Below are 13,744 nucleotides of genomic sequence, written 5' to 3'. Positions count from 1 at the left end.
ATCCCATAACCCCTCTCCATCCTACACCCCCACCCAACCAATCCCATAACCCCTCTCCACCCTGCACCCCACATCCCACACCCCACCCCAACCGATCCCATAACTCCTCTCCACACCACACCCCACCCCAACCGATCCCATAACTCCTCTCCATCCCATACCCCACACCAACCAATCCCATAACCCCTCTCCATCCCGCACCCCACCCCAACTGATTCCATAACCCCTCTCCAATGTTCTTCACGGGGCCTAATGGCAATGTGACAGTGTATTTTGTATTTTGAAGCCTCAGACAGAACTCTTTTGCCAAAATACATTGTTCTTCATGAAGTATGTGTCTGCTGTTATTATTACAGAGCTGCAACTGACTTTTTTCAACAGAGGGGAAAAAAATGTCAACCTTGAACCATTTGGACTGCAAGCAGCAGGATGTTCCCATTGCTAAAATCCATGGGCCTTGCAAAAGCCCAAGATAATAAAAAGGGTTGGACAAATCCAGGGCCTAGAGCCAGTTTTATATTTTAATTAATGCAAACGCCTCTCATCAGACAATTATCACTATACACTGTAAACATCTTATTGGTCCAGGAAATATTAGTTTTAGATTTACTTTGACAGGAAGTGGGACAGGGAAGAAATCGGCATTTAATGAATACCTACTCTGGGCCAGGAAATTCAGTAGGGGGCTTTACATTTCATTTGCATTTAATCTGCATATGCACCCTTCAAGATAGATACTATCTTTGAGGCTCAGAGAGGTTATCTAATGTTTCTGAAATCACAGCATCAGTAGATAGTGGAGAGATTCAAACCTACCTCCCAAGGTCAAGTTCCCTCTGTTAGTTTCTGTCTCCAGAAAGCATACCACACGCCATCCAAAACGATTTTAATCAATTCTATTTTTAAGAATGGCAGATACAGAATTTAGATTAAATGCAGAGAAGATTCTTATTCTTTTAAAAATTCGACTGGCTTTAAATTTGAAACATTTATAAATGTCCACGACATATATTCAATTGTGCGTCTATTGCAGCCAGGTAGAAATGCAACATGCATTGGTGGAAATCCAGGAGGCTTAGCAGGACAAGAAGGCTCCTTAAGGCAGCCACACATCTTTGGGGACAATCCCACTGTCAACTGACAATCTGAACTTTAAGGGTGTTCATAGAGTTTAAACCCTAAACTTAACCATTGCAATGATCTTGACATTCATTTTATAGTACATCCCCCCGAGCACATACACACACCATAGATACACACAGTTGGCCTTTTCAATGTCTGGATACTTTTAAAATATTACAACTGGTCAGTATGGAAAATTTAACAGTAAACTGTCAGGTATAAAAATGGGTCACATATAGTAATATAGGAGCTCAAGGGTTCAAAAATAATCACGACAATTTATATAGAGTTTATAAACGTTAGAGCTCAGAATTGAGTTGTCTCCAAGAAAGGTGCTACATAAATCATACAAACAAATGCGTCCCTTGTTCTCATTCCTGAATCTATGAGCATTTTCCTTATAAGCTATTTTTAGCCCCCTCATAAAACACATTCAGCATAACCTGAAATTCTCTATGTGTGCATTCTATTCTGAAATGAATTGGAATTTACCATTCTTTACTTAGACAAGGGGTTAAAGGAAAGAATATACCACAGCTTAGCTCTCTGACTTGGTACTGTCAAAAAGAATCAGAAGTTTTTGGCCAGGCGCGGTGGCTCACGCCGGCGGATCATGAGGTCAGGAGATCAAGACCATCCTGACTAACACTGTGAAACCCCGTCTCCACTAAAAATACAAAAAGTTAGCCGGGCGTGGTGGTGGGCACCTGTAGTCCCAGCTACTTGAGGCAGGAGAATGGGCGTGAACCCTGGAGACGGAGCTTGTGGTGAGCGGACATCACGCCACTGCACTCCAGCCTGGGTGACAGAGCAAGACTCCGTCTCGAAAAAAAAAAAGAATCAGAAGTTTTTAAGAGTGGCATGACGTGGTCAAAGTCCACAATGGCGCAGAATTACTTACGGTGTTCCAAAGTGGAGTAAATGACACATTCAGCATCTGAAAGCTCTGGCACGGTACATGTTTCCCAAACCAAAATTACTGAAAATCTAAAGCATGCCTATTTTACTTGACACACACTCTTCAAGGATGACCGTGGCTTGTCCCAACAATTCATACTTTTGTATGAATATTTAAATGGTAAGAGCTTGAAGTTATATAAATAGAAATCAGCCACCACATACAAATCACAGCAAGGAAAAAGAAACTTGTAAAAAGTGTGACTTTTGTCTATTACAGAAGGAGACATCTTCAAGACATGAAGGACCACCACAATAACCTGCCCAGCATCTTGTTCAATCAGACCTCTTTTTAAAAGAACTTAGCCTCTGAATAGCCAAGGCAATCCTAAACAAAAATAACAAAGCTGGGGGCATCACATTACCCGACTTCAAACTATACTGTAGGGCTACAGTAACCAAAACAGCATGGTACTGGTATAAAAATAGGCACATAGACCAATGGAACAGAATAGAGAGCTCAGAAATAAGGCTGCACACCTACGACCATCTGATCTTCAACAAAACTGATGAAAACAAGCAATGGGGAAAAGACTCCCTATTCAATAAATGGTGCTGGGTTAACTGGCTAGCCATATGCAGAAGATTGAAGCTGACCCCTTTCTTATACCATATACAAAAAATCACCTCAAGATGGAAGAAAGACTTAAATGTAAAACCCAAAACTATAAAACCCTGGAAGGCAACCTAGGCAGTATACCATCCTGGACATAAGAATGGGCAAAGATTTCATGACAAAGACATCAAAAGCAATCACAACAAAAGCAAAAATTGACAAATGGGATCTAATTAAACTTAAAAGCTTCTGCACAGCAAAAGAAACTATCAACAGAGTAAATAGACAACCTATGTAATGGGATAAGATATTTGTAAACTATGCATCTAACAAAGATCTAATGTCCAGCATCTATAAGGAACTTAAATTTACAAAAGAAAAACAACCACATAAAAAGTGGGCAAAGGACATGAACAGACACTTTTCAAAAGAAGACATATATGCATCCCACAAGCATATGAAAAAAAACAAAAGCTCAACATCACTAGAGAAATACAAATCAAAACCGCAATGAGATACCATCTCACACAAGTCAGAATGGCTATTAATAAAACGTCAAAAAATAATAGATGCTGGTAAAGTTGTGGAGAAAAGAAAACACTTATATACTATTAGTGGCAGTGTAAATTAGCCCAATAATTGTGGAAAGCCGTGTGGTGATTACTCAAAGAGCTAAAAGCAGAACTATCATTCGACCCAGCAATCCCATTACTGGGTATATACCCAAAGGAATATAAATCATTCTACCATGAAGACACATGCACACAGATGTTCATTGCAGCACTATTCACAATAGCAAAGACATGGAATCTACCTAAATGCTCATCAATAACAGATTGGATAAATAAAATGTAGTATATATACACCATAGAATACTATGCAGCCATAAAAAAGGACAAGATCATGTCTTTTGCAAGAACATGGATGGAGCTGGAGGCCACTATCCTTAGCAAACTAACACAGGAACAGAAAACCAAATGCTGCATATTCTCATTCATAAGTGGGAGCTAAATGAGGAAAACTCAAGAACACAAAGAAAAGAACAACAGACACTGAGGTCTACTTGAGGGTGGAGGGTGGGTGGGAGGAGAGAGAGGAGCAGAAAAAACAGCTGTTGGGCACTAGGCTTAATACCTGGGTGATGAAACTATCTGTACAACAAAGCCCCATGACACAAGTTTACCTATATAACAAACCATTACATGTACCCCCAAACCTAAAATAAAATTTAAAAAATTTAAAAAAAACAAAACTTGGCCTCAAGTTCTTGACCAAACTACAGTAAGAAGGCAAGTCAGGGAGGAAGACGGTGTGGTAAAGATGGGGTATGGTTAGCAACACCAAGCATTTCAATGCTAAGAAAGCTAAAAAAGTAGAGCCATCTCTAAATCTCATATGGGATACAGCAAAAAAGATGATTAAAAATGCAAAACTTAAGGCTAGAACAGGCGTGGCGGCTCACACTTGTAATCACAGCACTTTGGGAGGCCAAGGCTGGAGGATCGCTTGATGTCAGGAGTTAGAGACCAGCCTGAGCAATATGGTGAGACTCCGTATCTACAAACTATTCTTAAAAATTAGCCAGGCCTGTAGTCCCAGCTACTCAGGAGGTTGGAGGACCCCTTGAGCCCAGGAGTTCAAGGGTACAGTAAGCCAAGTTTGAGGATACAGTGAGGGTACAATTGCACCACTGCACTCCAGCCTGGGTGGCAGATCAAGACTCTGTCTCAAAAAATAAAAACAAACAAAAAACCAAAGGCTAAAATCATCTCTCAAGGAAAAGAAAAATAGAGACCATAAGCATTTTGCACAGTTGCATAAAACCCACTGGATCAGAATTATCTGTGGAATAGCCCAAAAAACTTCCAAAAAATAATTTCTGAACTGCCTACAGAGATGTCCCCCTGCTCCCCTGCTAAGAATCAGACCAGTACAGTGGAGAGTAGCACACCAGCTATATTTCCTACCCAGCTTAACAGGCAGGTACCCAAAAATCAATTTCCCATGTTTTCCTTTAATGACTAAAATTAGCTTCAATGGAAATGTAAGAGTAAACTAGATTAGAGGGAGTTTTTAACAATTACCCTGGCTAAGCAAACACCTAAACAACAGTCTGCAAACTGGAAGACTAGTGGATACATTTTATTGAAACTACGAACATGAAACAAAACACTTCCAGTTTAAACACGACCCCAGTTATTTCACAGCCATGTAATTATTTGTTAAGTCTGATATTAAAAACATCTCATATTGGATTGCTGTGGTTTTGTGAATTCTCACCCTCAACTGGGTCAAAAAGACTTGAAAGGAATAAAGTCTTTACTTATGGCTCGATGTGGGGCCACTGGCATAGTATAAACGCTCTTTTAACTGGTTGAAATAAACAGACAAAACAGAAACACACACATATACCCCAAAGTTGAATCAGAGTGAGCCAGTATAGAGATGATACAAGTACCAGTTCTCTGGGCTTGCCAGATTTTTGCTCTATAAGTAATATTAAACATGGCTCTTGGTCTATGAATTGTGAAACACTTTATATACTAATAAAGAATGTGTACTTCATTGTGTATTTAACTGTATAAGCCTGCATTTGGTTTAATTGACCAAGAATAAGTCCTTGTTCCAAAACTATCAAGTTACAGTCAACTCTTAAATATTAACACTCATATTGAAAAACAAAGATGCAGATAATACAAAACAGAAGATTATTTTAAATCATTCACTCTTGGTGTGCGGATATATTCTTTCTTCCTTTCTTTTAACTTGCAATTAAATGCGTATGGCTAATATTATGGCATTTACAATACTTCTAACAAAGGACTTAAACCATACTGGAAAAATCTGACTTAGGGAGGTCTCTGTGCAGATCCTGTCCTCAATGTTTCTGCTACTGAACTCTGGACCAACTCACGCTGGTCCAGGAAGGCATCCATCACCTCTCAGAAGATTGACAAAAAATTGCTACACAAACTACATTTTTTTCAGGTTGTTACTTTTCAGAGTCACACTCTGTGGAGGGCGGGAAAGTAATTAAGGGTTTAGGGTTGAAAAGCCCTTTCATTTTAGCTCCTACTGGGTTGGTGTAAACAAAGATGCCATTAATGTCAACAATGACTTAATTAACCAGAGTAGGTGACAATGTCAGGAAGAACTTGAAAGTAAGAGTTGCCCCCTCTCAGGGTAATCAAGCTTGACTATACTTCAAATATTTATAATGTTAATCAACAGAATAGTACTTGGCATTGAGGACTGCCCCTCTTCGAGTCAACCATGTTTTCACTCCTCTGCTGGTCCCCTATAACAATGAATGGCCAAAAGGAAATTAACAATGAATGACCAATTGGAAAACTCATATTTAATCTGAAATATTAAAAACTAAAATCTTCTAGAGATTATTTTCTTAAGTCAACTAAGTGGACCCAACTCCACTGCTACTACTTCGGAAAGGGTCCAAAAGACAAATGATATATATATGATATATATGACATATAATATGATATGACATGACATGACATTGTACAAAGCCAAGATGACTAACCATATCCTTTCCCTGAGGGACCAAAAGAAAAGGACCCTCTAGTGTTAGGGCCCAGGCTGCTTCTTCCTGGAACTTCTCAGTCACATTTTTCTCCTATTCAATAGACATTATCTAAACTGAGCTTCCAAATAAATTAGCAAACCAAGAAGTCTTACAAGATAAGACCTTGGTGCGCTGAAGGTCAAGGTGGAACTTACTGCTAACCAAGCTACAGTTGTTCTAACCATGGAGAACTGATGGACAGGGGCACAGGCACACACGCACGCGCGCACACACACACACACACACACTCTCTCTCTCTCTCTCTCTCTCTCTCTCTCTCCAATTCGCCAGCACAGAGCCTAAACCTGAGCCCATTCTCCGTTGTTAAAAACTCCGTTCTCATCTGTAATTCAATGACCTTCCTAATCACCTCTGACACCAAAGCAGAACTCGTGCAACGGAAGAACTGGTCTCAGGGCTCAAATCAGTGGCCAGTATTAGACTAACAGATGAGGGGAAGTGGGGACCCTACAGAAAGCAAACACAGCTTCCTGGAAACACCAAGGCCCCCTCCATCCAAAAACAACTTTCTTCTCAACTGTCTCCAAAAGCCTAGATGTTTTTTGACCTTGTGGCACCTGGCACAGCCAGCCCACGGGACTGGGAAGACCCATGTTCCCAGCTCACTGGCGACAATGGTGACAAGACCATGCACCCAATGCTTACCGGATGCCAGCCCCTGTGCTAATTGCTCTTTAAGTTCAGGTCAAATGGAAATCTCCTAACAACCTTTTGGTGGAAGAGTCAGAAGACTTCTGAGGACATTAATATTCAATGACTATTAATGAAGAGACCCTAAAAATCATCTTTTCAAGCCCTCAGATGACAGAATGGGAAACTGAGGCCCGGGACTTGTATGCTTGTCCAAAGCCGCCTCTTTGTCAGGTTTTGCACCTTCCTCTAAAACATCTTTTCTTTTCCATCTCATAATTCTCGATGCAAATGAACTCATAGCTCATGGAAACTATGAACCCATAAAAATGCACAAAAGGACATTAACAAAATATTACCTAAAACTTCCAGAACTTCATGGACCTCCTTCCTGATCCATAAGTGCATCGACAGATCCCAGGTTGAGCAGGCCTGCTTCCAACAATACCCACATTGTTGGATTTAAATTCTTACACAAAGACTCTTTTGGGGAACTTCGTCCCTTTCCACTATTTCTTCCCTCTGCCTCACCTGTCCCTCCCTGCATGTATACACAATTTTAAACTTCCTTCAAGAATTAAATATAGTAAAACAAATCCTCCGGGACCATTTTACACTTTATGTTGAAATAAACTCACAATAACGCTGCTCTGAAAAGCCAAATGAAAAATGACAGTTTTTCTCTAACCTGGGTTGCTCCTAAAGCCCACACTGTAGGAAATCCCAGCTCAAGCTTCCTCAGTTTTTGCTGAGCCATGCACTTAAGGGAAAACTAGCAATTACGGAAACATCCATTTTAATTATTAGCAAAATTAAAGAAGTATAGGCATGACTTTCAGAAACCAGGAACTTTTTCCCTCTTACATGAAAGCCCTATAAAAATGCATCACCACTGCAAATTACATTCATCCTGGTGTCCCAGCATAAGTTACCAAGAGGCAGTTCCATAACTGGCCAGTAGCTGTAGCTATACAAGCCTCAGACACAAACTCCTACCAGATTGGGAGATGTCACCACACCCATTAATTATAGAGCTGCCATCCCTCTGTGTAACAGAAAGTTCCCCAGTCTCACACGATTGCTTCAGGTGATAAGTGCTTCGGTCCTCATCCTTTAATGACACATGCCCGGGGTCTTCCTGGGGAGCCCATGTCTCTCAGAACTCTCATCTCAGATGGACACAACCCTCCTTCCTAAATTGTCCTGATCCGGCTAAGGAGGCTGGGCTCTCTGTCCTCTCCCAGCCTACCCCACTGGGTAAGTGTGCTGTATATTCACCCCACGCATGGGATGTGTTCCCAGAGCAGCTCAGCTTATCCCAGACACCATTCGGACTGCTGCGGGTTCCTAAAGCCAGGCAGGCACCAGGTGGGCTCTCTGCAAACAGGTTCATTAAGTGGCGATGAGTGCTGGGATATGCCGTTTTATTCTCGGATTACCACTCAAAAAATAACTCAGCTACCAATATTCCCTACTGATGACAGATTTCAATGCAGCACCAAGTAGAGGCTTGGCTCACGTTGTCTCCAAAGGGCTGGGAGAGAGGTTTCAAATCTGCTAAGCTGAACAATTCAGCCTCATGTAGTCCTCACAACTGGACTTACACCTTGAAAATTAAGTTTCCAAAGCTGTGACACCAATGCATGCCCTGTGATACTTGGAGCTTCTCAGCTGGAGGAGATCCCCTGGCACATTCACTTTCAAGTTTACCTAAAATAGAATCTGCCACTTTGTGATGATGCATTGCTTAAGTATTAGGAATTACAATGGCTAAAAAAAAAATTCTGAGATGTCAAGCCTCTCTCTCTGCGCTAAACTTCAGAACCTTCTTTTCTCCTTAAACAATGAAAATAAGACATCAGCATTTCAGATGTTGGCAATTTCTTTTAGTGGTTCCTTTTGTCAGAAAATAGCAATTCTTTACATTGTAAGGAGCAGGAATGCTGCTAGGGGAGACTAGAGATGACATTCATCCTCCCCAGGTTCGTCCCTTTCACAGCTCTCGCGGGCGCTGGATAAAGGTGAGCTCCAGCTGCCGCCCTCACCCAGCACAGAGAAACACACACAGCAAGAAACCACCAAACTATACCATTCTGCCTGCAGTGTTGCAGCAAAGGACCTTCCCTCATCAGCTCTGCCTTGCGGGGAACCAAGAGACCACCGTCAGGTGCTCTTAGAAGCCTCATTTACAATGCAAGGGTAGCTGCTTCTAAAACAGGCCTTAACAATCTGTCCCCAGACAAATCCCAAAACAAACTTGAAAAGTGAAATTAAATGACTTACCTTCTGGCTCTAATGTGGTATCCTCAACTAAACTGAAGGAGGGCCGGGCCAGGGACAAGGTTGCCATGGTGACCACGACCAGGCAGATGAAACGACCCCAGCTGACCATGGTTACGGTACCAATCCCCGGTCCTCTTCCATATCTCCATGTGGACGTTAATCCCATCTGCACACTTCCTCTACGGGCATGGACTGCGCGCAATGCCTCCAGCCTGTGGTGGGCTCAGGGACCGAGGCGCTGCCGCCGCTGCCTCCGCTGCTGCTGCTGCTGCTGCTGCAGTCACTACAGGAAAGAGATTGGCGAGTCAGGGAATCTTCCCCAATGCCAAATCACTCCAGCCCAAGTGGGATAAAACCATTTTTCAGCCTCTCAAATGTGTGCAAACAGAGTTCTTTTTCATTATCTGCTAAATCCTTCCATCCTCACCTCAGAGTCCCAGGTGATTCCACCAGACCGGGCCACAGAAATGTGTTAGGCTAATCTTTTTAAAAGCATACTTTTAAGAAACAGAGATAAAACAGTAGCTACAGGACTCAGATACGTGCAGCCACTTCAGTGAGGCAACGTGTGCTCTCTTCTACTATCCACTATCGCCTCCACCGCCCTCAATGAGCAGAAGCAACATGACCTCAGTTTCAAGGGCAACTACAAAAGCAAGTTAAAAGTGCTCGGGTTGGCATAACCAACCTCATTCCCTCCTCTTAGTCCAACTGGGCTTTAGAAAGCTGAACTGTTGGAGGCGTCTGCTCACAGCTCCGCATTTCTGCTGGGCTGGAGCTGAGCAGTCTGTCCCACCCTCACTGTAGCTCTTGGGAAGAAAGGAGACCAGCAAAATCAAAAGAATCCCAGGAAGGCTACAGAAAATTCCCACCAGTTTACACTTGTCAGGATTCATTTTCAAATGGAGAAGTGTATTTCCATCTTCCGCCAAGCAGCCACTTACGAAGAGTGAACACAACTGCAGCGCATTCAATGCAGCTGATCCAAAAAGGATTTCGAAGCCTGAATTCCCTTCCCCTGTGACTAAATGGCAGTCCAGGGCTGCTAAATGTCTTCAACCTCTGTAGAAGGGTTAGGAAACTGAGCAGATGCAAATTCTGATGAATTATGCAGGAATTTATTAATAATGATGATGTAAATTATGTAAATTTTAGTCATGGTATGTGATTGGACCAATAACTTTCAATATGCAAACCTATTGGCTAAATTTTCACAGTATAAGTTAGAAGAGGACACTCAGCTTACTATTCTATTCACCCATTTGATCCAAGGGAAAGAGAATTTTCCAAGAAAGCTTAATACATTCCAAGCAACTTTAAATTCACTCAGTACCCTCTGTGACTAAGGGTAGAGTCAAAATGCACAAACTTTAGAGAATGATTAAAACAATCACAAGAAAGGGCACATCAATCTCAGGCTTCGGATTCTGTGAACCGCAGGAATGAACCACATTTTCTAACATTGGGGGTGGAGGGAGGCCTTTAATACAAAAATTTCTAAACTCTACATTTTTTATGTACCCACTCGATGTTTCAAGTTATGACATAGGATTTCAATACTACTGGAGCCTCCCCAAATCTTATCATAAAAACTGCTCCTTTTAGCTTTGACTGAGGATAAAAATGGATGAGGGAAAAGAATATACCACATCATTTCCAAAGGAGGAATAAAGAAAACCTCAGCTTCAAAGATAGCACAGGTGAAACGGCATGATTCGCAGCAAAAACAAGAAATGTGTGCAGTTGTGTGTGTCCACGGTGTGTGTGCGTGCATAGTGTGTGTGTGTGCATGTGTTTTCAGATAGCTTGAAAGATTTTTCCTCCTAACTTTTCTTTCCTCTTAATCAAGAGCCTCAAAAGATAATTTCGGATCTATTTCTACACATATGTGGGAGGAAAGTACACAAACATTCTCATTGATTTACTAAGCATTTCCAGAATGCAGGGGAATTTTCTACCTCTAACACGCCTTCAGGAACAATCCTAAGTCCTCGCAGAGGTTTCGCCCCAGGCTCCTTCCCCAGCCTGCTCCCCTACCTGTCCCTAACCAGAGGAGCCTCCTTGGCTCCAGGCAGAGAAAGGTGGACAGGGCTCTCCGCTGAATCTCAAGCCATTCCATCATCCTGCTAGCTTGCACTAGAAATTTGCATTTCAGCCATTTCCAGGTCCAAACCCCACAGCAGCCCCCTCCCCAAAACTCTGGAAGGCGGGGACCTAAGGCGACAGGTCTGCACAGTTCCTCACCCAAGTGGACAAAAGTATGGTGCGACCTCCTAGGCAGGATAATTAGGTCCCCAGGCTCGGTGTTGGGAACACAGGCCCAGCATGCCGCTGGCGGCCACAATCCCGGCTTCCTGCCTTCAATACCATAATCCTTCCTGGAGTCTGAGCCCCAGTGAAAGCCCCAGCGTGTTTATTTTTCCCCTTGAAAGGGAACTCTCTTCTCAGCCTGCACGCGGGAGGAGTTGTCACCCTCCCTCTGATGGATGGCTCTTCTCGGCCGCCCGCCCCCCCGGTCCATTTTCACCTCGGCACAAGCCTGCCCCCAAAGACAGGCAGAGTGACAAGCAGGAAGGGCTTGGCTGCGGAGTGGTCCCCATGCCAGGCCTGTGCTGGGCTCTTCAATTTACCATGACATTCCCAAAACCCCGGCCCTCCAAGAAGGCAGATCAATACAATGCCCTCCGCTTTGGGCTTCCACCTAAGGGGTGATCTGTCGACACACTGCTGGCTCGGCCACCGGGAGCACCTGGCGTTTTCTTCCTAGGTAGATTTCACATCAGGAAAGTCAACAGTGCCCGGCTCCTCCAAAGTGCAGACCCATCTCTTCGCTTAAGGCCTCCCTACTTCTCCCCAGCACTGAGTAGGAGCGGGAGCTGTCAAGGGGTCAAGTCTGGTGGGGAAATTCCTCAACAAATTGAAATCTCAAAACACACACACTGACTCAGGACCACAATGCCCTCCCAGTTTAATGCTTGCGTCCAATCAGAACTTGCGAGCAGCTTGGGGGTGCTCCTCACCACCACCCCCTTTCAGGGCAGCACTTCTTTCATTTGTTTGCCTGAAATATCCTGTTTTTCTCCCCCTTCTCGGGGCGCTAAAGAGCTCAGAGAAATCTGCATTTTAATTGACATTCCAGGGAAAGGGAGAGGGGCGCCTGATTGCTTTTCTATTCAAACTAAACAGGCTTTTCAGATGAAAATGAGTCGAGCCGGGTGGAAGATTTACAGGGATTTGGGACCAGGGGGACAATGGAGTTTTAAATGTTGATAGCGTTTCACACCAAACACATAATGGGTGCCCTGAGTTTGAAAGCAGGTTTGCCTTTAAGGGTAGGTTTTATTGTATTGGGCGAAAAGAAGGAGGGTCTGGAGAAAGATCTGCATGGGAGTGGGGTGCGAGGAGAGCGACGGAGGCTGGTGCCCCCGGGCCGGCCTCCTGCGCCAGGTTCGCGGTCCGCGAGGGTCGGAGCCAGCGCCACGCAGGGCCCTCGGCTGATTTCCCCAGCGCGGCCCCGTCGCCGAAAGAATGAGCAAGAATGAGCGCGCAAGTTAGAACTCGCCTGCGCTTTCGACATCTCCCAGCCGCTGCGGCAGAGCAGGCAGACGAACTAGAAAAAGTCGGTCCAGTTCGCCCCCTAGCCCCAGGCGCGCTGCGCTCCCTCCAGCGCCGACGGCGGCTGTGGGAGAGGGGCGCCCCGGCACCGAAAACCGGGCACTGGAGCCGTCGCCTCCCCAACAGTGCCACCCTTGACCATCGCCACCCCTACGGGATGTCACCGGCCCCACCCCAGCGGCCCCCTCCCGAAAAACGAGTCTCCGTGGGGCCTGGATGGGACGGAAGTTCCCAGGACCCACGGATGGAGCACCTCAGAGATGCCCCCTGGGACCCGGCCTGCGGGGCTGTGCCACGGGCAGGCGAACCTTCCGCCAGTCTGCTCTGGGGTCGGAGAAACGCGCCCAGTCAGCGGGAATGCGCCCGCCAGGGTTTGACAGGGAGGGGGGCGTCAACGCCAGAGGCAGATGTCAGCATCTGGATGGGGGTGGCAGAGGCAGAACTTCCCGAACACCGGCAGTCAGCACGCACCCACCTCCCCCATCACCTATGCAGCCACAGAGAGAGGACACGGAGTGCCCTCCACAATGCCAGTCCTTCCGCGCCCCCCGCCCAGAGGACTGTGCACCCGGCGTCCCGGGCTCCCCTGGCGTCCACGTCCCCGACTGGGGAAGCTCCCCGAGGCGTCTTGCGCGGCGATTACCTTGAATGGCAACGCTCCTCCGCGATCTGTGTTATCCCCGCGCCCCGCGTGGGTCGGGATGGAGAAAGCGACGAGCCCGGGGTTGGGGGGAGCAACTCCAAAACGCAGAAGAGTGGTCCTTGGGTCTTCACCGGCGACAAGGCTCCCAGGCTTCAAGAACACCCCAGGCTGCGGAGGAGCGCGGGCATGACGCCCGCGGGCTGCCCTCGGATTTGGGGAAGGAGAGGAAGAAAGGACTCAGGCTTGGCGTCGCCTCCACCAAACTTTGCTCTCGAGTTGCGAAGGCTCAGAGCGCGCAGGCAAGCTGCGGCCTCGGGGCCCCCGGGGCTCGCGG

At 45.3% G+C, this 13,744-nt stretch overlaps 1 protein-coding gene across 3 annotated transcripts in view; it reads right to left on the bottom strand.

The window, feature by feature from the left end:
• Positions 1-13,744, bottom strand: part of FGFR2 (fibroblast growth factor receptor 2) — a 146,703-nt gene extending 132,959 nt beyond the window's left edge. For all 3 annotated transcript variants that reach the window (XM_012001070.1, XM_012001073.1, XM_012001069.1), the window contains exons 1-2: positions 13,411-13,744; positions 9,153-9,435 (exon numbers count right to left, since the gene is read on the bottom strand). In XM_012001070.1, coding sequence (XP_011856460.1) covers positions 9,153-9,318 — 166 coding nt within the window. In that variant the 5' untranslated portion in view covers positions 9,319-9,435; positions 13,411-13,744. The remainder of the gene's footprint in view (positions 1-9,152; positions 9,436-13,410) is intronic.

Source organism: Mandrillus leucophaeus, unplaced genomic scaffold (genome assembly GCF_000951045.1).
Source record: "Mandrillus leucophaeus isolate KB7577 unplaced genomic scaffold, Mleu.le_1.0 Scaffold65, whole genome shotgun sequence".
Lineage (NCBI taxonomy): Eukaryota > Metazoa > Chordata > Mammalia > Primates > Cercopithecidae > Mandrillus > Mandrillus leucophaeus.
The sequence above is the reverse complement of the archived record's forward strand: the minus strand, read 5'-3'. Positions and strand labels throughout refer to the sequence as shown.